At 36.1% G+C, this 27,789-nt stretch overlaps 1 protein-coding gene across 9 annotated transcripts in view; it reads right to left on the minus strand.

The window, feature by feature from the left end:
- Positions 1 to 27,789, minus strand: part of PARD3B (par-3 family cell polarity regulator beta) — a 538,356-nt gene that overhangs the window by 163,154 nt on the left and 347,413 nt on the right. For 8 of the 9 annotated variants that reach the window (XM_080600336.1, XM_080600334.1, XM_080600337.1 and 5 more), the window contains 3 exons: positions 23,298 to 23,397; positions 21,145 to 21,260; positions 9,360 to 9,404 (listed from right to left, as the gene is read on the minus strand). In XM_080600336.1, the coding sequence (XP_080456462.1) occupies positions 9,360 to 9,404; positions 21,145 to 21,260; positions 23,298 to 23,397 (261 nt within the window). The remainder of the gene's footprint in view (positions 1 to 9,359; positions 9,405 to 21,144; positions 21,261 to 23,297; positions 23,398 to 27,789) is intronic. The other variant, XM_080600332.1, reaches the window with a different exon arrangement.

Genomic DNA, 27,789 nt, shown 5'->3' on the forward strand with positions numbered 1-27,789 from the left:
GTTGGTTTTCTTTAATTGTCTCTTCACCTGCTTCACTGAATTCTGCACAGAACAATGCTCAGAAATATGGACTAGCAGGAGAAATAGCAACTGTAAAGTGTAAACATTAAAATACACCCACAGTTAATAAAGCAATATGTCCAGAATCACTTCAGAAAGAGGAGAAAACAAAAAAAGGAGGTAGAACAAGTGCAAATGCACAAGCACCTTGGCTGGAAAAATTTTTGTGTGTTGGAATCATACAGCAACTATAACGCTGGAGCATTAAATTTCCCAGCGCATTATACAAAGTTCCTGTCCCTTTCTCTGCTCCTGGGGTGAGAAATACTCCCCAGGGAAAAAAGGCTATTTACTTTGCAACCCCTAGATGTCAACAATTCACACTGGCTAATTCATAGTTCCCATACCGCTACGATGTGATGGAAATAAATTAAATCTTTCACCTCCTTATTTTTAAAGACTGCAGTTTGGGTATCTGCCAGACCAGGCATTTTCCTCTGAGAAAAGACCATCATTAGTGCCATGCAGATTTTCCACTCTAAGTTTATCCATGTGGAAGAAAGAGGCATTCCTGACACCCAAAATTGCTCTCCAGTATCTTGGTTTAATACTTTCTGTTGCAGCTCTAGCTGGCATTTCCCTAGCTATGCATTCGCTGGAGTGCTCTGTGTAGTTCCTAACCACAGGAACTCTGAATTTTCATTTCACGGGGGTCGAATTGAAATACCTGTCTTTGGTATGTTTTCAGGACACAAGCTTCTTTCACAGAGAAGCTCAAGTTGTCCAGGACTTTTACGTAGATGTATACACACTTCTGTCCTTAAAGTGGGAACATGGAAATGACTTCCATTGTTTAATCTAGCTTTTTTGTTGCCTTTTTTTTTTTTTTTTTAAACACCACTTTTGTAGTACAGATGCTGGGTGAGACAGTGAAATAAAGGATTCCACTGAATCTATGCTTTTACAGTGTCATTTTTTCTCTGGTCCAGCAGCTTTCCGTGATCACCTGGATCACCACATCCAGTCCCAATGGTTCTAAACAAAAATCTTTCCTCATTCTGTCAGAGCTGCTGTCTTACTCTGACTGGCACTTATGAAAGCTTCTCCTTGCTTGTCAGATTCAACTGCTCCCAAGGACAGCTCAACCACCTCTCATCGCCTTAGGGGAGGACCAGATGCAAAGCATAGCAGCCTGAACACAGCTAGAAGATGGCCACAGCCCTTTAACCAGCAAGTAACAACACATGGCCAAAAATACACAAAACCAAGTTTAGCTGGCCATTAAATAAATTTCTCTTAGTATATAAAGAAAACTCACTTTCAGTTTAGTCTTCGAGACAAGAAATAGAGACTCAAACTTGCTCCCCCACTTCCCTTCTTTCAGCACAAAGACATCTCTGAAGAACTGCAAATCTTCTTTCATCCATGCTTTCTCTCTCAGATGCATCTCTCTACCACCTCCCACCCCGGCCAACTTCCTTCAGCTCAGGCTGATCCCAGGATCAAAAACAGTCAGTTACAAAATCGCCCTCTCTTCTCCAGAACTTCCTTTTCCTTGCTCCCTTGGCTAAACCAGAAGAATACTGTTCTTTTTTGTAGAATTATTTCTTCTGCTAGGTAAGCTCCCCACAACAGCTCACCATGGAATTACGAGAAGAATAATGCTTACACAGGGGGGAAAGGGGCAGGAACACATGGCCAGGCATTTATGAATACAAAGGTATCATGAGACTCCTCATTTGGAGACAGGAAAACATTAAATCAACTATGCTATGTTATAAAACCTTTAATAACAGACCCTTGGCTTTGTAACCTTGCTGCAGTTGTTCTACGTTCAGCCCTGCTCTAGATCCTAAATCTCACACATGAACATTGGGGGAAACAGGTTTCTCCTGCAAGTTTGTTGCTGCAGGCAGCAGCTCAGATCTATTCATTTTAATGACTGCAGTTCAAAGAAAGATCAACGGGCACTACTCCTCCGTATCTTAACTCAATGCACACTAAGAGTCAGTCACAGAACACAAAGATAATTCATAAAATTGAAAAGAATAAATGATTTGAGAAGATTCTTGCAATTCAAGGATGAGACAGCAAGGATGCTCTTCCTTTTGCAGAGGTTTATTGACATTTTGTATTCCCTGTTCCTGGCACTACTGAGAAAGTAATTGTATCCATGGTGAGTAAAATACCACCTCTCTGTATTATTATTTTTTTAAATCAGTGTAAATTTGGCATTTGAAATTTTTAAGGGTATGGCTTAACATGTCAGATAAATTGATCTACTAGCCAGGTGCCTCTGAAAGGCACAATTCCCATGTCCATCCATTTGCAGTTTCCCTTCTGCTGACACGAGAGCTTGCCTCTCTCAGAAGAGTGGTTCAGGGAGGTAAGCCCACTTTTTCTTTCTTGTATGATTTTTTTGCTGGTTTAGTGCTCTCAACAGCTAAGCTGTAGGACTTGAATAAAAGAAATAATGGGAACCAGGCAGCTGAAGGTAGGTGGGAAGGTGACTAAATAAGCCTCTTTGGACATCAGCAAGCTTTTAGATTAATGCTGTAACATCAAACTGCACCCTCAAATGAGGGATTTTTTTACTTCTGTATTTTTTGTATCAACAGTTGACTTTCTCAGGACCTAACATAAAAGGGGTCACAACAATCATCATCACACAGCTAATAAAGTCTTCAAAAACAAATAAAAAATATCAGAAGAAGACTTACAGCTGCTGAGTTACTGGGGGCACAAAACCATTCCTCTCAGAGTAGAAGTGATAGCTAGTTTCCTTCCACAGAAGAAAACCATCTAACTAGGTTATCCTTGAGAGCTGTTTATCAGCCACACAGACCTGGCAGGCAAGAGAGACTGCAAAGACAGCCAGCCTGGCATTCAGAATGTATTCCAAAAAACAAACTGCTCTTGACTCAAATCCAATGATACAACAAATTCTGTTAATTTGGAATAATTGTTTGAAGTACAACAACTGAAGCGTTCAGCCTTCCTTTTCCTGAGTCAATGAAAAATCCAACTTCTCATGCAGGAGTACGTACAATTTGACAAGAGAGGTTGCTGTATCAGTCCCCTTTTCAATAGCCTCTTAAAAATAACTGATATCTGGAGTGTCCAGTTTGAGCTTCTCTTCCTAGATCAGAAAATACAAGAACTCAACAAGAATTCTAATGCTGTTTTCATCTCATTTCAATATGCTTTCTTATCTCTGACAGGTTAAACTACACAAAGTTCCAACAGACAAACAAACATTTTTCCTACTAAACATTTATACTTTAACCCTAACACTGTAAACACTAGATGAAAAAGTTTTCTCAAATTCTACCTCTTAAGAGTCACCACCACTCCCAGCACTAGCCAACGTAGATTAGAACAATCCGTAACATGGAAATCATTATATACATAAAAAATAAAAATCAAGTCCACTAAAGAAAGGGTAGTAAAGCCATATTGGCATAGAGTACTAAGTACATTAATGTTATCTTCCTGGTTTCATTAGACACATTGTGTTTGAAAAGAAGACAAAAAAAGATGAGTAGTCAGAAATTGAGTAAAAGCTAAGCATTTTAACTCTAACAAATACTTATAACCCACAACTACATAATAGATTCTATGTAACATCTTTGACTTCAGACCTTACCAATTATAAGTACAAAAGAAAACATTAATTCCGCAACTGATGTGCAGGGAAAAGGAATCTTATTTTTTGTTCCTTGGCTGCATAAGTGAATACAGGTTCTCAGATGTCAACAACTACTTTGGAAATACACAGACCAGAAGAATGCTTTGCTTGAAATATAATCATAATTACTACTAATAATAGATACAGCAGAAAATAATCATCTATGAAGAGAAGCCAAAAATAAAAGAATGAAATTCTTTTGAAAAATATTTCCAGCAATAGATCAGCAAGCTTAATGCATACCTTAAGATTCAAATCTTAGAGGAACATGGTATATGGGTAACCCACTGCACTGAACCATCACAGAAAGATAGTTGTGTTAGTTTTGTGTCAGTCAAGCTGAAATAGCGCAGAGCTCCACATTGGTTGAATTAAGGGAAAATCACTTTGTTCAGCTTCCGGAGCTGCCACAGTTTGCTTGCCTCCAGTACCCAAACCAACACTTGTGGGTTAGGTTTAGTATACCTGCTAAGGTATACTGCAGTCTGCAAAGCAGGCTATTCCTCATTCACACTTACAAGAATGATAGACATAGCTATATATCATACTCTTATTATCAAAGAGAAATGAAATGAACTAAAATCAGCCTTTTTCTCCTCTCACAAATACAAAGGCAATTGTCAGATTCTGTGTGCCACAAACTTTCAGTTAGCGGCATGGTCCATGTCTGCATAGGCACTTCACTTGCATATGCCAGGCAGCTCAGCCATTTCCACAAGTCTCTTTGACTGTGGTGGGGATAGATGTAGTTACTATATAAATCTTCGTGAACTTTGTATTAAACCCAATGCCTCCTTTGAAAAGCTCAGCTGTAATGACATTGAGAGCTGTGAGAAGGCTTATTTAATAAAATTATGAGATTTGTCAAGAGGAGAGGAGAATGCCACTTCCTTAGACACTCTGACATAATTGTGTTACCTGGAAATCAAAAGCCAAACAGAAGCCAAACTTGCTACAATGGCACTGGTCTCATTCTATCCAAACTTGCCCATGCCCATCCACTCAGCTTTCTGTAGTCCCTCCTATTCTCACCACTAGCACCGAGCAAAATCCTTGGTTAAAAGAAAGCATTTTGTGCAACATAAGTATGCATAAACCACCTAATTTTGTGTCCCACCAGCTCAAACTTCGCATGATCCTTCTGGTTTAAAAAGAAAATTTCTCCAGTTTTGCCTTCCTTTCTAAATCTGAACTCAAATTTCAGCAATAAGCTTAGCCTAGCACTTACTCATACTTTTATCAGAACAATCTTCAACATGCTAGATCCCGATTGCACCAGACCCTATCCTGTCCCTGTGAAAAATATCCAGTTCTTAAAATCATGTTGTTTTTATATTTGCAAACTTACCGGTGACAAGGCATACCTACGGTTACTAGAATGGAATAATCTACAGTATATAAGTTTTATAACAGCTCTTCTACTCTCACAAACACTTCTGAAAAATGGTTCTGGTGTTCAAATATGTCAGGCACAATGTTCAATGGTAACCCAGAGCCATCCTGCAATGGAGGCTCAGAACACAGATGGGGATCATCCTGTCTTAAAGTCAAAGGGAAGATTTAGTTCTATACTTGTTTGGGTACAACCTCAGTGCCACAAATTTATTTCATTTACCAATACAACCACAGCTTTCGCAATAGTCAGGAGAGCCTTTCCTGAAGGTAAGGATGAGGCTTAATCCATTGCACTTTCCATACCCAATCCCAGTGGGTCATATAAAATTTAGCAATAACCCTAACTTTTCTACCACTGCTGTCCTAAACCATGCTATCTTAATTGTCATCCTAACCTTAATGAAACCACAGTAAGATATATCTAGTACAGAATGATTCCTGTCATTAAAGGACGCAAAGATGCACCGAGACCTTTAACCTACTTTATTCCAAGCAAACTCCAGTCCTAATCTGAATCCCATCTGAACAACAACTCAGTTACCGTACGAAGCACCAGTGACTGACTACCAGAGGAGCCTACCAGAGAGTTGGCACTCAACCCTCATCAAAGGCCTGAACTTGCAAGATTAAGCTACATACCCACCTCCTCAAACCTTCCTTCCCAGAACACCAATCCTACCCACAGAGTGAACCACAAGCAGGGTAACCACAGTGGCAGCAAAATTTACAAGGGAAAAAATTTGACCAGATGCACGCTTCAAAATACCCCACTGGGCCTTTTCCAACTCAGATCCTAACCCTATTCCTTGCCATACAGCATTAATTCAAAGTAGCCAAGGACTCGGCTTGGTGATGGAGCTATCATACATCATTCAGTCATACCTGTACCAACCTGTAGCCCAGTGACATGCATAGCAGCCAGCAAGAAAATAAGATCTTCAACTCATCTTGTCTCAGAACTGTCTCCAAATATACTCTGAGCCAAAAGCATGGTCTAGAGACATTAAAATAAAAATAGGAAAGCTTTTTTGCCCATTTTGCTAATTAATATGTCAGAGCTCATAAAGAAAGACTCATCAGCTTTTCTCCAGCACTGCATCATATGAAAGAGCTGTGTCAGCAGAGACCTCAGCAGACAGTCAATACATATTAAAAGTGTCCTAAGCAGTAATTCAGAACAAGAAAAGAATTTTGGAAAAGAAAATAGCTGTGAAGAATTCAGTATTCTCTTCCAGTATTTGATATAAATCAGATTACGCGTGATGAAAAAACAATCCTGCCCTTTGCTAGCTGTCCTGTAATTGCTTTTCTAAAATGCTAAGAGTTCATGAAAAACAGAACTAATATTCACTGATTTTTCATTTCTGTAAGTTTTCTGTAATATAGAGGCACCACTTGTCTGCTTCTCATTCTCATTACTGGAGTTGTGTGTAGGAAATGCAGATTCACCATTGCTAAGCACACAGGTAGATTACAGGGGAAAGAAAAATCCTCCTTACAGGATTCAGGAAGACAGGATGCCTTCCACACACACTTTGATTGAACTCTGGTCTTTTCCAGTAAGGGGAAGTAGGCCACATCAACACAGCATTCCAGTGCATTTTCCAACAGTAATATGTAAAGCGTTAGCAACACTAAGAACATCTGTGAGTTTTGCAGGAGTCTTCATCTTCTGAAAGGACAGGCCAGCTATGGGAACCAGAATTCACCGATGCTTTTCTACTGTATTTCTTCTTTCTGTGAAGGTGAAATACAAGAACAATTCTCCAGCCATCTTCCCAAAGAAAATGTTTACAAGTTCGGGCTGCGTCCAGACATGCTTCTAAAATCAGATCTATTTTTTACGGGGAAAAAATATGGAACTGCTGCTTGTTGGTGCAATATATAAAAAGAAGGAAAGATGGGGCTACAACTACAGATCCTTTTAATGCCTTGGTCTTCTGCAGAGTTGTGATAACACTTTTTGAAATTAATACGTGCTACCAACTCCTGAGCTGCTGCTCAGTAACATGTAATATGCAAGGAATACAGTAACTATAACCAAAAGCTGAGACTAAATGCTTCAAGAGCCACTGCCCCAGAAGGAACAGAAAGGTTATTTCCCTAGAGAGAATTACTCAACTGTGTATTTCATAGAACAAGTCATGTCGAAGGAGAGAAGGGATAATTGCATTGATTGTCAGTAGGTGATAATTAATTCTGTAGAGAAATATGTTTAATTTCCTTAAGTCATCAAGAATGGGATGCAAACTCTTCTTTATGTAATGAGAAATAAAGTGTTTTGCTCCCAGCACAAGAAACTGCAATACCTCCCTTAGAGCTTTCTTAAAAAAAGGTACCTACAGGAAGGCAAGGAAAATTGTTAGGAATGAAAAATGTTAAAACAATAGTTCTGCAATGTGATGGAATGCCACCAACATGCATATATAATATAAAATTCCAAAAACTGTACAGTAAAAATAGGGATGAGGTAAAGAGAACTTAATGTTCTTGAACAATTTTTAAAATAAATACTTTAAATGAACAACAAGAAAGTTTAAAGTACATCTTGATTTCGTATTTTGAAGGGATAGGAAATGGAACATGGGGGAGAGGGGAGGCGCAACACACGCTTTTCAACAGTATTTGAATAGTATTTAAAGTGGACAGAACCAAGAAAATCATTCACACTCTATCCTTCTCAGAAGTAGCTAGCTCCTTTCATTCTAAAGGAGAATAATAATAAAGAATAATAAAAAAATAGTCACAAACTGTAGGATATTTTGGCTCTATTGCTTAGGTGATCATTGATTTCAGCCTATTGAAAAAAGATCTTAGCTACATTCAAGAGGTCTATGAGGGGTAAGTAACGCAAACAAGCCAGAAGTCAGTAAGCACGGGCCCACATTTTCATATAAAATTATTAGGTGTCTTCAAACAGAAAAATTTGGAAGCTGGTGTTTTCAATGATCTGGAGAAATGTGCAGAAGAAAGATCAAATGCTGTTAAAAATGATACGAAGCTTAACATATCTGTAACAACTGACTGCCAAAGAGCTGTGATCTCACCAGGTTTCCTTCCAAAATTCTTTGATAGCAGTAAATTCCACTGATCTTTGGAAAACTGCATGATATTGCATGTTTATAGTCGTTTTTCTGCATAGGAAAAAAAAACAAGGGCAATGCCCTTAGCTTCTCCTAGTTGAGAAGATCATTTCTTTGAAGCTTTCACATTCCCAAAACAAAAAGTTGAAAGAAGTTTCTTCCCCCAGGAGTTACAAGACATATGAACTACCCCTTTATTCAGAAAGGGAAGCCAAGAGGTTCACATACTAAGGAAAGAAGCCAAAAGAATGTAGAAAGAATTTGTCTATTTTAAGTTCAGGAAAAGGTCCTCAGATAAGGAAAATCCACACCAGAGAACTACAAGATAACAGAACCAAAGGAGGACACACAGTTGTACAGAGAAGGAATACGATAAACAACCAGGAATCTCATATTCGACCTTCCTTCACATGAATTCAGCTTTTCAGTTCTATCAAAGGAGTGGAAAAAGGCAACATGCAATAATGCAGCAAAGGGGCAGCCAGAAACTTCGGGGCTTTCTAACATTAGAAGAGATTGCTGAATAACTTGAGTTTTCTAGAAAGTTTTCAAGGTTTCTCATGTCAGCTTATCTGTGTCTTGTGAAAAACTGCAGTCTTATATGACGTTTCCTTGAAATTTTTATAATACAAGAACTGCAAGTTGTACAGTACCATGGTGTGGTTTGTGCAGGTACAGTAATGACAGCAGTATGGACCTTTTTTTCTAATTTTTTATTATGATGGCCTAAAAAGTTTTAAAATAATCTACTACACAAACACAATGAAAGGAACTATGACCTTTTTTTAAATTGTAGAATATTTTTTGTATTATCTTCAATATTTCTGGTAGTAGAAGTGAAACTCAGAGCAAGGAGAAAAAGTAATATTTATGTTTTTCAAAATTTATATTGCTTAAGTCTCCACACTCCACAAGACATGTTGAACTTGCCCTGATTTGAACCCTCATCTTCTGTTTCCAGCACCTTTACTGAAAAAAAAAGTTATAGTTCTTCCTGCAAATGACTCAGCTACATACCCTGCCTGGCACACCGCAATCCCTAATTCATCGTTGCACAAGCTGAAGTCAGGCCATACAAAGTAATACCTTAATTTGCAAAGCTAGTCCCCACAGTTTCTGTAGGCTGATTTCATTTACTGCCCATACTACTTTAAAGTTGCTGTCTCTTCCTCCAAAGTAGAAGAACAGTTTACCTGATTTGCATCCAGCCAATGAACCAACTTTGCTTTCATCTGCCACTGGGGGAATAAAAGAAAAGACACAAAGATCAGAAACTTATTTAAATTCACAAGCCTTTGAAACACTGTCAAATAATTTCAGACGCGCAGCATCCTAAATCTTTAAATTACAATCATTTGTAAAAATTCCTTCCCATCCCCCCAATCCATCTGGGGTGCTTCAAAGTCCGCATACCTGAATCAAAGCCCACTGAAACCAATAAAAAACTACCAGCAGTCCTTGTGGATTACAGATCAGGACCTCCGCACTTACACACTCAAAACCGAGTTGTCAGAAGAGCAATTGCATTTGTAAATAACTCATCTTGCCAGACAAATTATGGGGCATAGGAGAGTTGTAACATTTTCAGATCAAAGACCTCAATTGGTAAAAAGAATCCAGATGTGGAAACCTTCCCAACTGCAAGACATCTCACTGACTCACAGGACCATCTGCAGACAATGAGGTCTCCAAAAAGACGATCTTTTGGAAGGCTTGCATTTTTTTTATGTTATGATTTATTTTTATCTGCTAATCATACCTGTGTAGAATTTCACATCTTATAAAGAAAGATGTTTGCAGTAGTAACAGTTTGCAGACTAGAGAACAATTTCTGAATGTAACAAAAATTGTGATTTTTCTTTAGTCACTGTAGTTCAGTTTATTATCATATATCTCATGAAAATAATTAAAACACTTTCCCAGAGGGCTGAGTGGAAGAACCAATCACTATTTCTTAAAATGAATTCCATGCAAAGAAATGGTGCTAATGTAATGTAAGGGATGATAAAACAAGCACAGGAAATGAATGTTAGGCTTGAAAGCTTATCCTTCACTGTCTGCCCAAGCACTCCCTTATATTATGCCTTAAAATGTGATTTCTTTATATGATAAAATAAATTGTCAAGTCATACCAGCAACACTATAAATATGAACATACACAAGCTTTATATAGTGATCACCATAAAAACTTTGCATACAGGGTTATCTGTAATGGTACAGGGAGATGCTATTTTCTATCCAGGGAAAAGCTGTGCAGTAGTTATTGACATTTAGCAGCCATTCCTAGGAAAAAATATCATAGTAAATGTTCTTTTATGTTGCCTCACTTTTAGGAAAGCTTTCTTTTTTTTTTTTTTTAAAGCCCAAATCCAGTACCAGACTGGATTCATGGAATCCACAACTGGAGTCATGAATCAACACCTGACTGTTGTATCTCTTCTCCACCTTTCTAAGCTGACTGTCAACCATTTCCTCATCAGTAAAATTGACATAGTTTAATGATGTTGAGAGAGACAGATGCAAATAAAGTAAGATTAAAGTAAGACTTTGGCATGTTATGCAGAGATACTGCAAGGCAAAATATCAGTGAGGCTAGTAAAAATTAATGGTGGTTACGTACTCCTTAGTCTTTTAGCTTTTCTTTAGCTTTTTTTTTCTTAGTCTTTAGCTTTTCTTCTAGGTTTTTGTAGTACCTGGAAATGATGGTAACTATTCATATCCTTGCTATGCAGTTTAACTGATCCTGTAACTCAAAATGACCAGAAAAGGATATTGTACAAGGACAGTTCAAAATCTTTTTTGTTCCTCCTTCCCCCCAAATTTACCTCCAAGGAGAACATAGAGTTGTCACGGAAAACTTTACCGCCAAAGGTTAACATTTTGACAAGTTATGATTGTGTGAAAACAAGGAATCATAATGGAAACGTATATGCAACTTTAATTAAAATAGTCCCTAATGTCAACCACTATAATACATAATGATTACTTGGAGTAGGCTATGTTACGCTACATGGGAGCTTGAAAAATAATAGATACCAAGGTTCACAGCATTTTTTTAAACTATGTTGATGATTGCCTCTGCCTGAAACTAAGTTTTATATTTTTAACCATCTGACTTAATCATACTTTACACACTACCTTCACACATAAAAACTAGATTTTAACACTGGAGGAACAAAGAAAGAATAAAATGGTTAGAAAATGAAAAATAGTAGAATAGAAATAGTAGAATAGTAGAATAGAATAGTAGAATAGAAAACAAGGATAGCATTATGCATTTAAACACACACACAAAAATTGGGAGAGAAGAAAATTAAAGATTTATATAATAGTTTGAGCCTTCCATAAGGTAATTTTCATTTCAGGAGGTATTACCCTTGGGCAGTGACTTTGAGGATGGTCACCTTTCATTAGACTGAACGAGTGGCACAGACAAGTCTGCTGGATGAGACTTCCACTCATTAGTATCCCTTTTCCTCTGGGAACAAAGAAAAGATGACAGAAAAGAAGGAAAAGGCTAATGGGAGATAATTACTCATTTCCTTCAACTACCTTATGTATGCATAAGTTGAAAATTTTGTAACTGAAGACTTTATATAGGAAGTACATTAACATGTCTTGTTCCACAAAATGGTATTTGAAAATACTTCTCTGCATGATGTTCAAGATTGATGCAATTGTTCAGTTACAACAGAAGTAGTATTTCTCTGGCTGTCCTTCCTGGTTTTGGAAAAAAAGTACCAGCTAAATGGAAATTTCTTTAAGTTTATTCTAGTGTTGTTTTTTCTTTGCAGAAAGGCACCTGAAATATTTTAAACAGGGAAAATATACTGTCTACCTTTAACACTAAAGTAAAAAAAAAAAAATCTTTTTTTTTATTGCAACATCAAAAAGTAATTACATTGCAACTAACTATGAACAATTTCAGCTCAAGAGGATCACACTTGGGAATGCTCAGTGCCAGACTGCAGTATATCAGGAAAACGTTTATAACAAAATTTCAACTGCAACTATTTTTATGGGAACGCTATAAAGACTATGTATTCTTAGGCTAGAATTGATGCATGCAATGTATTTAAATAAAAAAATCTTGGAAGGATCAGTGCAAGAGAGTAAATACATTCACAAAGAAGAACCTTCTCCTTAACTTGTAAATCAAACAAATAGGTTACATTTTTAAATGTCCTTGAAACTCCGGGTATGTTAGTTCATGAAGTTATCAGTGTTTGTGAGCATAAAACATGCTATCTCTTTTAAAACTAACACCTATAATTTATGAACCGCATTTTTATCACAGAAGCCAGTTAGATACTCATTGTCAGTACTTGAAGTAATTACTGAAATGAAAGTGACTGAAGTTCTACAGCTATTTAAGAAAAGCACAGACATTTGGGTGACTAGCAAAATCACAGATTATGTAAAATGAAGTATTACTAAGACAAACAAGTCTCTCCAGCTCATAGCAAACAACTGATACTTTTTTCCCATGCCAACAACCAAAACAAAAGGTTAAAAAACTGTATGTCGGGAATAATCAGTTGTATTAGAATGTCCTATGGTAATATTCCTGAATGCCATTTTGCTTTAAGAAACTAAGTAGTACTATTCAGCAACAGTAAAAGCAACCACAAAACATCCATATCCTTCCACTTAATCTTTTGATCGCCATTTCTGTACCCCACTCAATATAACTAGTGTAGCAATTTTATTTCAATTGCGTGATTTTCAATGGTTTAGTACACAACAGATCCTCCGCACTGCCTCAGAAACAGTTTGCATCTAAATACTGTCCAAGTTTACCTAAAGGTCAAACTTGTTCTGAACTATTGTTTAGAGAAGTGCAAAGCAATGCTGCTGCCAGCTGTGATAATCAATTTTCTTCTTTTCTCCCAGTACAATCTCTGTGCAATTATATCATTTTTCCCCAAACAAGGACTCACTACTATTCACAAGATACAGGGCACTAGTCTTCAACTCAGTGCCTCATTTTTGAATGATTAGATTTGCCACATTGCCCAATAGCTACTTAAAGTCTTCTAAATGCGTGGAAGTTAATTGCATTTCTGTTGAACAAACTGAGACATATGTTTGAAGACCAACTGCAGTTCTGCACTCACAAAAGAAGCAAACTAGGATTTTTTTATTATTATTTTTAAATTATAACAAATGGGGGAGGAAAAAAAAAGTGCCTAAAACATCAAGGAATTGCCTGGAGAACGATTTTCCATTATCAATCTGTATGAAGTGCACTACAAAATTTCTTACAATTAATCAATTAAGAAGGGCTGTATTCCCAAACCATACACACAAATGATGCTTCTGTCCTTTTTAGAATCTGCCAATTTCTGTGGTATAAACAACACATGAAAATAAAGCAAGGCAACAAAATGTTCACTGCTTTTTCCAATGCACTGTATCCATACCCAGCCCTTTCAGCATAATGAAGGCACTGCATCAGCAATTAATTTTAGTCAACGACACTGCCAATGACATAATTCTCCTGCCATATTTATTTCCTTGGTGAAGCATTTCCCCTTCGAGGAGTGGCATAAATTACTCACAGAGATTGTGTCAAATGCTGGCTCACAACCATCACTTAGAAAACGCTGTTAGCTGTTCTGGGGTTTCATTGTAGTACCGTGTACAAAGACCAAAGACCTGTTATTAAAATCTACTGAAGCAATAAACTGTGCATATTAGGAAGGAAAACCTTGCACAGTCTTAAAATCTTTTCCTTCAATAATTCTCTCTATTCCCCTCCCTAGTGATGGCAAAACTTTACAGAAGGGGCCCATCTCTCCAGTTCTGCAGTCTCCTGGATATCCAACACCTACGCATTCCTGAAAGGTTTTAAGTCCTTGATAGGCTCCTGTTCACTTCAGTGTTGAACAGCAGTAAAGCTAGCAGAAAACTTGCACGAGGATTAAGGAAAACTTTTATTCACGTGGTAACAAAGGTAAATCCACTCAGCTTGGTGTCATCCACAGGCTTGCCGAGGGTGCACTCCACCCCAGTATCCATGTCACCAGTGAAAATATTAAACAGTACCCATCCCAGTACAGACCCCTGATGGACACCACTTATCACTGGTCTCCACCTGGTATGTCAGTATGCAGAAATGAGAATACAAATGCCTAAGCTTGCATTCATTGCTACTGACAGAGATACACACTTCATTTTCTTCTATTGGCACAACAGTCCCTCATTCCTGAAGGTGACACTACTAATTGAGGCCACCACTGCTTTTTTTTACACTTCTGTTGTCCTTCTCTCTACCTCGCTCTCACCTCTGTTCCAGTGAAACTGTACAGGGCTAAAACTGATCCAACTCACCCACTACACATCTCCTGCATGTTATTAATACTTCTTCCACACTCCTATGGTTAAACCACAAGTTCCTAGCCTAATCTGTCATTATTCACTGGTTGAGAATATTGATGGAGAAAAGATTTAAAACAAAGTGTTCTTAAAACTATTTTGAGATTAAGACTTCTTTATCGTCTGTACTTTCTCAAAGCAGAAACATTAACTTAATTGCTATTTTCTACCTCTAATACTTCAATAGTGCAAGTACATTAACAGATCAACTTGCTTCAAACTTAGACTAAAGCTGTGTAAGGAACTACCACCTCAACCATGTGTTACCATTTTCCCAGCTCCATCACCATCACAGATCACAGGATGTTCCCAGTCAGCTCCACAGCAAACATTCTTGAATCCTAAGAGGTTTCTACAAAACCAGTCAAATAAGTTAATATTCCCTCCTGTCCTCATCTTTCCTTATGTCACAATTCACCTTCCCCACAAACACATCACCCCAGATTTGGTGTAAAACTTTGTAAGAGGAATGACCTTGCTAAAAGCCTTTCTTGTCACAAAGAATAAAACAATCTAATTTTCAGTTCAGTCCCACTGTGTCCCTATCACTTAATAACTGATTTTGTTTCATTCCCTACTTGCAGACCTCAAGAAGAAATTTGAAAATTATTTAAACCAAGAAAACTATGTGCTGTGTTCATTTCTAAAAATTTGTTCTGCAGAGTGGCCTTGGAAAACAGGTATCTAAACTGACAGTACTATGAAGTTGTTAATGACATGAGCTAGGAAAAGTTTAAAACATCTCCTGGCCCTTGATCCCAAAGACAATTACAGCCATACACATTATAGGTTTTCCTAAACCTATGACATTTTTCTTTCTGCAAAGTCCTCTTCAAGAGATGGTTTGTTACATTATTGTTAAAGTCCAGTAGCACCGAAAAGCCTATAGAATTCTGAGCCATTTTCTCAACATTTGTGTTCCTATGACCTTAACTGGCTTCTAAATGCAGATCTGAAGTTGGTTCCATACATACAACCTGGTTAACAACAATAATTTTAAAACAGCACGCCACTTTTGATGACCTACCAAAATGCATTCTTTTAATTGCATTTGAATGAAATCAGTGCTTTAACTGAAGAGCAATGTCCATTAGCTCTGCCAGGTTCTCATTTGTTTACCTTTTGAGATATTTATTTCAATATCCAAAATTGCAAACAGAATAAGAATGATCTGGTTCGTAGAAAACTGCAAAGGTAACAGCTAATAATACTGATTGCATTTTCCACATCCTTCTATAAACACTAGTTTCTCTTTGTTTTAAGGTGTTTTAAAACTATATACTGTTGTCTAATGCATCCCCTCATTAACAAAGAAATGAGCATTTACTTAAATAGTGGCTTCCTGGCAGAATACTCCATACCACTTCTTGCATATTCACTTGCTAATTATTCTTAAATACATAAATGAAGTTGGCAGATATTTTTAATAAATATGCTCCAAGGTTAAGTGATTCTGAGTATGTCTAATTATGTTTTAGCAAATAATATTTCACTCACATTTAAAATCAAGTAAAGGGTATTTCCATTTCTTCAGGCTTTAAAGCTTAATCAGTTAAGATCTATGGGTTTTTGCTCTTTATGGGGAAAGGAAGGTGGATTTGAGTAGTACCTTGGGATAGTGGTCATGGGTTATTATAACAACATCCTTAAATATAAATCTACAAAGCCTGAATTGATACACAACCAAATTGTTATATACTCATATGATTCAATTTCATGCTGCTTCAGGTTAAAACAAGCCACACTTTCATGTGTTTGAATACAAATCCCATGGCTGTAGTTTTTACAGTACATTTCTGCATAGCTTAAATCATTCCTGTGCATAAAGATTTACAGAAAATAAGGGTATTAGAGATAAATAATAAAACACCTTTTTTCCTTTCTTTTTCTTTTCCTTTTAATACAACAAGAAAAAAAATCCATATTGCTATTTTTTTCCACAGAAATTACCTTTTAAATACAGTTAAAAGAAAGAAAAACCACTACTGAAAATGGATTCTGATGAGTGGTTATAAAGAAGTTATTTTCTACACAACCATGCTTATGTACAGGAAAATGTGTGCACATAGAAGGAAAGGGAAAATCATCTTTCCAATGACTTGTATAGAAGCCATTGATCTCTTCTTCTTCATTTTCATCTGCCATTAAGTTTAAAAAAAAAAAAAAGCGTACCACTTATTTGTGGAGTGGGAAGGCACAATGACACATGTATTTCTAGCATTTCTGCATTTGTTTTGCTAGTTTTTAACACTGCGCTATAAGCACAAGTTCAAACTTGGCAAGCAGCCTAAATCTAATCAGTACAGGCATGTAATCCAAGCCAGACTTTGGCTGGCCCTGCACAAATTCTTGAAATCATGGTAAAAGGACACTTATTTTCCCTGCTAATATATTCAAACACCATCACCCATAACATAAATTTACACTACCAAATGGACATCTCAAGTGCCACGATCAGTAAAAGAAAATATGTGGCTGTGCTCTTCTGTCACCAGTTCAGAATAAAAATAGACAAGGCAAAGAAAAAGATATACCATAAGACACGGGATAAGAACTCTATCAGTGATCCAGAAAGTGCTGTCATTATCTCAACACAGCAGCAAGGAACAACACTGGAACTTAGAGCTGATATGGAACTAATCTGTATCCTATTATCCTGAATGAAGCAGTAGATTTCAAAAAGCCTTAGATCGCTGACTAAATAATGGATGCTAAAGCACAGAATCAGTCACACTGCAAACTTTCCAACTGCCTTCATATACCTGGTGCAAAGATGTCTATATGGATGAGGTAGGATTTTCTGCTCACACCTGCAAAACCAAATAAGATATCACACTACCACTACTATTACACTACCATAGATCCTTTTTTATATATATTTTTAAAAGATATACTACAACAGTATCACACAGATACCACTGATTTGTTTATAAAGTGCATTCAAGCGAAAAGTAACTCATCCACAAATAGAAGTTCTTCAAATACATCTCCAGACATTGCCAATTTTGGATTCAAGTGATTTGTGAATTTAGCTGTTAAGGTTCATACAACTCACGGCGCATGCATAACAACACAGAACCCTGCCTGAACAATCAGGTGGTTCATATCTTCTGCTGCTGTCCAACTGCTAATCAACAACACAAATACACAAAGAGTCAATAAACTAAACCATTTCTTCCTATTGGTGAGTAACCTACAGCTTTTGCTGCATGTGCCAAGTCCCTTTCATTGTAAGATTTGATATGTGGAATGACAATAAAATGATGCTACATGTTAACACTACTGCACACTATTTGATCACCCCTCTTTATATCCTGATACTATTCACTGAGGGTACCAATTTACAATTACAATAATTATTATTTTGTAAACAGATATGACTGGAAAACAGATTAAGCACTCAAAGGTTTCTGGGCCTAAAATATATAGAAATAAAAAGATGAACATCAATTTTAAATGGGTTGTAAATAGTTGTAAATTTGTATAATTATAGACTAGTCTTTACTTAACAGATTTACTTCTTGTGCATACATCAACCCTGATCAAAACCAAAAGATCCTTACTATATAATTTCATTAGCTCCCTAATTTAATGAGTTTAGTATATTGTCATGAGGTTCCCAGTCTGTAGCAATATGTGGATTCTCAGGCTTCGTGTTAAAAATTTTCTGTTAAATTTTCTGTTAATTTGATGATCCTTCTGATGATGCCGTTGTATAATCCATGCAATTTTCATCTCCTAACTAAGCATCTAATGTATTACACACATATTTCAAGGTAAAGTACAATGTTTCATAAGGGGATAGCAGTACAGATTTCACATTTATACCCCATATTATGCTAATTCTGTTGTCTACAGAGTTCAGGATCATATTTTGGTCTAGAGAGACCCAAGTGATTTCTGGACCTTGTAACCTTAAAGACTGTCTTCCCACATCAGTGGTGACACACAACTCAGAGACAATTTGTTTTAAAAGGAAAGAAACTGAATTTAAGTCACATTTTGTAAAGTCTCAAAGTTCTCCTCTGAGACTTCAATTCTATTATTTTTCTGTTCATCATATTAACTTTATTTATTTTGGAAGGGGATTGGAGAACTTTAGAACAAAAGAAAAGTAGTAAGTATACAGCATCACATGACAACCAGAAAAAGGGGGGCCTAGCAGTTATAAACCCATTTTCAGAGAGCAAAAACTTCCTTTGTTACCAAATCCGCTACAAAATTCCTCTGTGGTAGCCAACAAGTCATTCTTACAACCACAACTCTGGGTCTGGAAGCAAAAGACAGCAGCACTTCCCACCCTATTTGTGCTGGCAAACATCACACTGAAATCAATAATGGGTACTTAGCTGAATGTTGGAATGAGAAGTTACTATGGGTCATGACTGTAGTTAAATAATATGAAAAATATAAAAGCAAACTAATATATTTTCCTTCTCCAAAAGATCTGTTTTGGAGTGTGCATTATACTGATGCTCTATTTGAAAGAACAGTTTTAGATACTAAATTATTGGAATTTTATTTGCATTAGAAGCATTTATATTGCAGTTATCTCATATTTTCATATTTCTTTTCCCTTTACCTTTCCAGACTAAATAGGCTTCTGCTTATAATCTTGCTTAAGGTGAAAAGTTGAACAAAGTGTTTTACTGCTTGCTAAAGAATGACTGCAAAATGTCCTAATTTCATTTTTCTATTGGGTAAACAACTTGTACCTGAAATGCTAAACTCAGGTTTCTTTCTCAGTCTTTTTTCCCAATAAGTAACTAGCAGCCTTATAAGAAAATGATTACATGATTACAGTTGGGCCCATTTCCTTGATAAAACAGAAATGAACTAAAAAAAAAAAAAAGGATAAAACATTACTGTTTCCAATCATTACCCCTTTTGTTTTTTACTTTCATTTCAGAAGAGGTATTTTCAACAGTTACCATCTGCATACAACATTTTTATTATTTTTTTAGACATTAAGGACATCTACACACCCAGTCATCTACACACCTTTTTTTTTTTTTTTTAACCATTATGATTCAGTAAATCGTGTAATTCTCAAAGCATCACTTGTATGTGTCAAGAGCAGTTGCAGATTGTTTATACTGCTTTGAAACTTACAATATAAATGAACAGATCTGGAGAAAAAGAAGTACAAGTTACCTGGTAGTTCAGAACATACTCAGAAGTGCATTCCCATTGCCTAATTTTACACTGCTGCTTGCAAACATTCTATCCTATTGACTTACGTGGGAACTGTAAATGAGCCTTTCTAAAAATAGGCCATAAAGTTGAACAATATTTTTTCTAGTTGACTACGTAAGTTTGTATTTTGACTCAAGCTTGTAAACTCATTTCTTTGTTGAGTATGTACAGTGTTTCCATTCTGAAAAAACATATATAGCTAACACATTCTTTATCAAAAGGGTGGAACAGAACTGCAAAAGGACTCATTTCTGGTCAGTTCATGCAGTAACTTAAAAGTGAAGTTTTTTCTTCCTTAAGAACTTCTCAAAATGGGTTCTTATTATTTGTTAATACAACATGTATTAATACAACGCTTTAGTTTCCTAACACTCCATCACAGAAGCACATACATTTTATGATGCATTAAAATAATATTGTAGCAATGTGACAAAAATCAATACAAAAATTAGGTCAAATTAGAACACTTCAGGAAAAAAAATACCAACAACAAAATGGTACCTTGAAACTATATAAGAAATTAAACAGTTTCCATTCATTGTCTATAAAGTCTGGTCCAACAAAACAGAAATCTGTTATTAAACACATCCTAATGATGGCCCTCAAAGTTACTCCCTCAACACTTTAACTTGAAACAGAAAGATAAATGATGAGTGCCACAAAGAAGAATTAAAAGGCAGAAGACAAACTTACTTGGTTTCTGATTCTTTGCAGCTTAAGAATCTCATGAACTTTTCCTTGAACTACCATCAAAACATGACTCAGTTTTCAACTGCAATAACCCTTCAATCTTTCATTCACCAATGTTTTACCAGAATTGAAAGAAACATTTACTTTCTGTTTTGTCCACCCTGCAGGACTTTCTTCACAGCTTTGATGGGTAGAGGACCATAACCTTACCACACTTCAAGCACTTGTAAAGATTTTCTGCAACACTTTGATTTGTCATTGTCACGTGTGTTTGTCATTGTCAATGAAGACATATACAACTTGTCTTAGGGAAGTTAGCCTTTGTCCACTGCAGTTTTGCAATCATTTGTATTCTATACGAAAATGACTTTTGTTATTGCTATTTTGCTATATTTTTAGACACACAAAACTTGTACAACAATTCTTTCTGTTTTACAAAAGCTCCCTCTTTTCTGCAGCTAAGATTTCAATACAATGGATAGAATGTTCTTTAAGAAAAAAGGAATAAACCTTTATTCAGTTTAATAGAAATGGTATTTGCAATTAGATGCTACAGGAGACAGACCATTGTCCCCATCACTGCAGATCCTCTGCAGAACTTACTCCCTGATGTTCCCTGATGTTTGTGTTTAAGAAACAAAAGCAAGAAACAGAGATGGTGCAGATGTGCTGAGGCTAAAAAGCTGACCTGTATGTCACCCCACCCCTTCTTACCCAGATCCATGCTTTTTGAGGCTTTCAGATTAATTGATTCAGACTGCTTGGCTGGTGTCAAAGATCTGAAGTTGATGTGCTGATCTGTTAAATACATTGCTGAATTTATTATAGGGCTGCAGAAAAACAACAAAAAACAAACAAAAAACACGTAAAATATTTAGGCACCAGCTCAAATCACAAGCGATCTAATTAAAACATGCAATATATATATGTTTTTCTTCCTCCAATTGCTTGCAGCCATGCATTTTAAAACCAGTCATTGATCCTCACGTTTCATTTGTGAGACTTAGCACCTCTAGTCACTTGTTCTTCATAGCAGATGCAAATACAAATGTAAATGCTTAGTGATAATTGCTGCTTTTACACAATTCATATTTTATTTAGCAGAAGAAAGGAGGAACATACGAGTACTTGCTAGGGATTTGTGTGTACGTGTTTTGCTAGTTCCATTTAACCATTACATTTTCAAATAACGTTACAAAAAGCTGGAGAAGATGTCACCAATGTACCTCTTTCAATTCTACTTCATCCACTATCTAAAGCTGTTTTAGAAGCATATAGCTATCCATCTCTTCTGCAGATGCTGGAGTTTTTCTGGAGGCTGCCTTAATACTCTGTAGAATCCTAAGGTATCATGTGTGGTTTTTGTTTTCAATTATTTGATTTTATATCAAGTTAGGCAAATATCTAAACATTTAAAAATTCTACCTGATTGAAAATGAACATAGCTTTAATCTTTGAGGAGTCAAAACACCTCACTTAAAGGCATCAGAAAAATTCCACGTAATTTTTCAATAAGAAACAGTTTTTATTTTTTTCTCTGAAAACAAAGAGATCCAAAATTAAAAAGATTTATTTCTGAACTATACAATAACAACAGATTTTTCAGTGTCAAAACATTTCCTCCATTTTTTTTTTCTACTACAATGAATTTTCTGTGAAATCTGCATGACTTTCCACAGGAATTCAATTTTGGAACTTACGTTCCGAATGGAACACCAATACAACACCGGGAAAAAAAAAAAAGTCAAGGTGGGAGGAAAGGCCTGTAAATACATTATCATTTTAGTACATAGTTATCATTTAAGGGAATGTTTTCACTCCCAGCTTGTTGAAAAATTAACAACTGATTCTAGCAAACAACTGCAGTTGTGAATTCAGTACAAATTTCCATTAGTCTATACAGAGTTTTGTTTGTTTACCATGACATACCTACATGCCTGAAAGAGCAGAAATTATGTAGTTACTATAGTAAAATTACAGTCTGTTACTATAAAAAAGAATAATTCAAGGCATCCATAATAAAATATATATACTCTTTGATACTACTTGCAGTTGGTCATTTAAAGGCTAGTTTTTAATCACATCCATACACACCAAGCACAGAAGAATAGCTATGCTTTTAGTTGAAAAGTATACTCTCCTCATTCCATTCAAATAACATAGTCACATGACTATCACAACTGTGAACACACACAAAATGAGTGAAGTGTTCAATGCTGAATTTTCTATACTAGGTATTAAAAGTATGATAGGCTGAAATAAATGAGGTATGTTTTGATTTGTAACCAGTGCTACCTGAGAGAATTCCATACTATTAGACAAAGTAGCATTTATCAGAAAAATCTACCTAACTCATTTATAACTTGCAAAGTGTCCATTGGTAACTTTTTCACATACACTTTTCAATGTTCACACTTACTGAAACTTCATTTTCTAAGCTCGAGAACTTCTTTGGCTGACATGCTATATAAGAAGATTTGGTTTTCTACAAAGTGAATTTGGCTAGGACTTTTAAAACTTTAATAGACTTCAGGCACTGCATCTATGTATAGCATCCACTGGTATAATTTTTAATTCACTTTTTTTTCTTAAATTTGGATTATGTTTTGGAATTCTTTTTGTCTTTCTGAACACATGCAAGGTATTGCGACCCCACGTATCTTCAAGAGGAGGCATAATGCAGTTTATGAATAACCAAAATGAACAAAGCACTGAATACTAGAATAACATCAATTACATTAAAGGATCAGGTGACTGTGAATATGGTGGTAAAAATTTTACAAAATAATGAGTGATTTTAAAAATCAATTAGAACTATTATCACAATCAATTAGGGTTGTAAATATTAAGAATAGACAAAGTCCAACCTATGATTATAATCCTCGTTCAGCAAATCCTCTGTGGGATGTGGTGGCAGAGGTGGAGGGGTTTCATTTTCACCACTGCCATGATCAGACGCTGGCAACTCTGAAATTAAAAAGAAGGGTGTCTGTGTTAAAAAAAAATAAAATAAAAAGCCACAGAAACAAGTACTTAACACCAGTTCATTGATCAATGACTGGACTGGAAGGCCTTAAGCAATTCTGAAACGACTCACAAATTATTCAAATCCCTAAACTAACTAAACTAGAATTAAAATCATACCAAGCAGAAAATACATCCCTTGAGATTTCCTGAAGACCTGATTTTCAGATTTGCATATGCATAATTAAAGACAAATACAGGGAAACTTTGTGCTTATAGTGAAGTTGAGTGCAAGCCATGAATTGCTTTACTCCATTTGAGTGAATTTTCACTTTTACTGTATAACTGTATCCTCACTAATTCTAGGTTCTTGATTTCATTTCCTTTGATGGGGAGTATTTATCATCCCTCGTGGACAGAAGAGAGAAGAAAAATTTCTGTTGTCTCCTGACAAGACAAGAAAGAGGGCCTTTCTGAATTACAATCCTCATTTTCCTGGTATTAAGGCAATTCCTTCCTTACCTCTAGAAAAGACATTCAGTTCACACCAGAAAATTACTTCCAACCAAGAAAAACATAAACTACTCAATTAAACCACTCAGTGGTTTGCTAAGCAACAACACTTACATACCTGAGGTATTTAATATGAGTGCTGTGCTTGCTGTAACCAGTTCATTATTGTCTTGTAAATTCACGCCTTGCAGTATAACAGGTCAGATCTTATAAGGAGTCCCTACATTTTTATAACATATAACACATCTTCGACTCTCCAAAATTTCACAGAAAAGAAGGATACTTCATTCTTAGCCTTCAGTGGCAGATAAGTGATTTAACAATACCTACGGATTGTATTTTCATGACCTGTTTTGTTCATTGTATATGTTGCTACATTTTTTTGCACAATCCTATCTGAAAGTACTAACCTAATTTGAGAGAAAAATGGTTTACAGGGAGGGGATCAAGTTAGACAACAACAGATTATATTTATTACGTAAGCGCACTGAAGTAGTTCCCTAGAATCAAACCAGCCAAATAAAACAAACAAAACTATGCTATTAGCTCAAGGATCCTACAAACCAACAGACTCCTATTGGCTGGATAACCTGTTAAGAATCAGAATGATATGGAATAGTTCAAAACCTTTGTCAGGAAAAGTGAGAACATCATCATCAGAATAAAGGGAGTGTGAGCGGATGAGATGAAAAGTTCCAATGGGATATTAAAAAAAATGGATTGCCAGCCTGACACAGAAAACGGATATGCTACCCAACATACATGCACACTGAATAGTTGCATTTAAATTATTTTTTCTGGTTGCAATTTAAGGACAGGAAACACGAGGAATAAATGGCAAGTTCTCACAGTAAAAAGAATATTTAACAAAGGGAAACTTGAACTGTACGAGGTAATTAAATGATTTGAAAGATGAAGCAAATCAGAAGATGAAAAAATGTACCCATGTAAAATTATTCAGAATTGCCCAAAATAAGCAGACTATGAAGCTCTGCAAAAGCACTGCAGTATATTAAGCAAGTAGGAAATAAAATACAGGTGAAATTCCATGTCAGTGACTGCAAAGTGATACACATGGGAGTAGGAGAAAACTCTTGACACATACACATAGGCTATTACATTAGTGATTGCCACTCAGGAACAATACCTCAGAATTGGGCTGGATCATTCTTTGAATATATGCTTAGGGAAGTAAAAGGCAAAGAAACATTCACAGCCTTAAGAATAAGTCCAAACACTCCATCTCATTCTGCAAGTAAATGGCATGCCTAGTTTTTAAATAACATCTGAAGTTTCATTCTTTCATTCTTGCCTTCTGAAAGAGGATGTAGTATAATTCAGAAACTTACTGAAAAGGTAGCAAGGATAGTTGGAACATGTAAAAACATTCCTACAAGGAACATGAAGTGGAAGTATTTAATTTAGAATAACAAGCAACAAAAAGGGATTTAAAGGAGTCTATGAAATCATAAAAACTATGCACAAGGTGAAAAGGAATCTCATTGACCATGTCACACACAGCAACTACAAGACATCCAGTTTAACTATCAAGTAGCACATCCAGGACAAACACAAAGCAGTAGTTTTTCCTTTGCAATGAAATCATGGATCTCATTGTCATGCCAATGTTTTAGAAACCAAATTAAAAGAAAATATTAAATAAATGAACTAGAAGTCAGGGAGGTATCAAAATCACAGTGGTTTAGACAGAACTTCTGATTTAGGAAGTTCCTAAGGCACTGACGACCCAAAGCAGAAAACATACGCATGATGACACCACACCCTGCCCTGTTGTCTTACTATCTTTTCTCTGAGCAGCCTGCAATGGCCATGGTTGGAGACAGTATTGAGTATATTGTTTTATTAACTTTGATTCACAGCAACTGATACATCTCTTCACAAACACTGTTTGGTGACTGGTTACCACTGGCATTTTTCTTGCAGTAGATAAGAACATACAGAAAAACATCAGACTTCCTGAGAGAATCAGGAGTGATGACAGCAGACTCTAACTCCCAGCAAAATTAGTACACGAGCAAAAAAAAAAAAAAAAAAAAAGAGAGAACTTAAACTAAAAGGTAGTCAACGCCTCCATGTTCAAGACCTCAGGAAAAGATCTTACCAGATCCAAAGTGGTCTGAGGAACAGCCAAACTATTAACAAAATGCACTGAATTTTCAGATATTAAGCATTTCAGGAAAGTAACTATTTGTAAGATACATGTAATGTTCACAAACAAAATCTAAAAATTACTTTAAAATGTAAATTTTTAATTTTCTAACTTGACATTATTACATGTATGAAAACACAGATGCTTGTACAACCACAAGGACTTGATAGCCAGTGGTAGTAGAGATATTTTACGATTATTCTACTACTTAACCATATAGATGACAGCATTTCCTCTATAACCGTATATAATAAAAGGTTATAAGAAATATATAAGAACCTCTAATGAAACACATTCCAGTAATCTTTCAGCACCAGAAATGTAATGCTTCTGGCACTGAAGTATCGTTTCTCAAAGAGGCTTTCTCAGGAGAAAAAAAAAATCCACACACCCAACCACTGAAACTGCAACAGCTTGGCAGCAAATGAAGTGAGGACCTGAAGGCAGCAAGTATTATTCATGCAAAAATAGAACAAACACTGACATTTCAATATTAGATCAGTACCCCCTCCCCCTTTATTTAAATATCCACAGGCAAGACAAAATGTAATGTTTCGGCTACAACCACTTTTCCCTAGACATTAGTTTTTCTATGTATAATAAAAAAGGCTCTTAAAACAGACAACAGTATTAGCAAGCCAAGCTTCAGTGTGTTTTTGCTGAGCTTTTATATGAGTTTTATTGGTAGGAGCAGTGAGTGATACTAGAAATAATTTATTTGAAAACATTAATTAAGAAAGTGACATTTTATTAAACCTAATACAACTCGTGTCATTAAATTGTTGCATTAGATCCAGTATTACATTAAAAAGCTCTTCTACCCTTCATTATTATTTGTAATGTTGTACCAACCAGACCTCCACCTCCAAAGTCTGGTCAGTACGCCGTAAGTACACCAACAGGGGCTTGCTCTTGCCTTGCATAAGAAATTCACCATGTCTGAGATTCATTTCCTTAACGGACATACAATCTGAAGTTCACAACTGAGTTAAATGATGGTTGGGTGTAAGTGTAGTGCTTTGCCTTTACAGATGCCTTCAAGGATTAAGGTCTTTTATAAAAAACAATGCAAAAAAAAAAAAAAAGGAACCAATGACTGGAAATAAGTGACAGGCCGATATGGAAAGCAGGAAGATTAGCTCTACAATAATTAATACTATGACTTCAAAATTTGAGAAATACGTCTACAACAGGAAGGACTACTATAAGGCCAAAGTGTCTTTCACCAAAAGCATTTCAGATCAGAATATCCTACTGCAGACAACCTTTGACAACCTTTCAGCTCAAAGTTCTGTACAGTTCTCCATCAAGGCCACTACAAATTTACTCATCATATACCACACCTTTAATAGAGATCTCAATAAAATGATACTTCCAGTAGGTTCCCAGTAGCACTAGAAAAGTCTTTGTTGTTTTATAGTCCCTTGACTCCATTTACAAACTGCTCCCAGGCCATGGCTCAGAAGCCCTAGCCATGCCAAACCCCTCCTGATGATAGCCCTCAACAGCACTCCAGAGCATCCTTACTCCATCCCACACTCACTCCTCTGAGGCCATCACACTTTTTTCTCCTTTTTCCTCAGCTTTTCAAAGTAACTTTTAAATTACTAAGAAGTGTTTCTCTACCTGTTAAATTCACTTAACTTCTACTGAGGAAAATATAACCACAAATCAAGTCTACAGACCATCTTGTTCACAGTTTCCTGTTTTAA

This window comes from Anser brachyrhynchus (genome assembly GCF_964034855.1).
Source record: "Anser brachyrhynchus genome assembly, chromosome: 7".
NCBI classification, from domain to species: Eukaryota; Metazoa; Chordata; class Aves; order Anseriformes; family Anatidae; genus Anser; species Anser brachyrhynchus.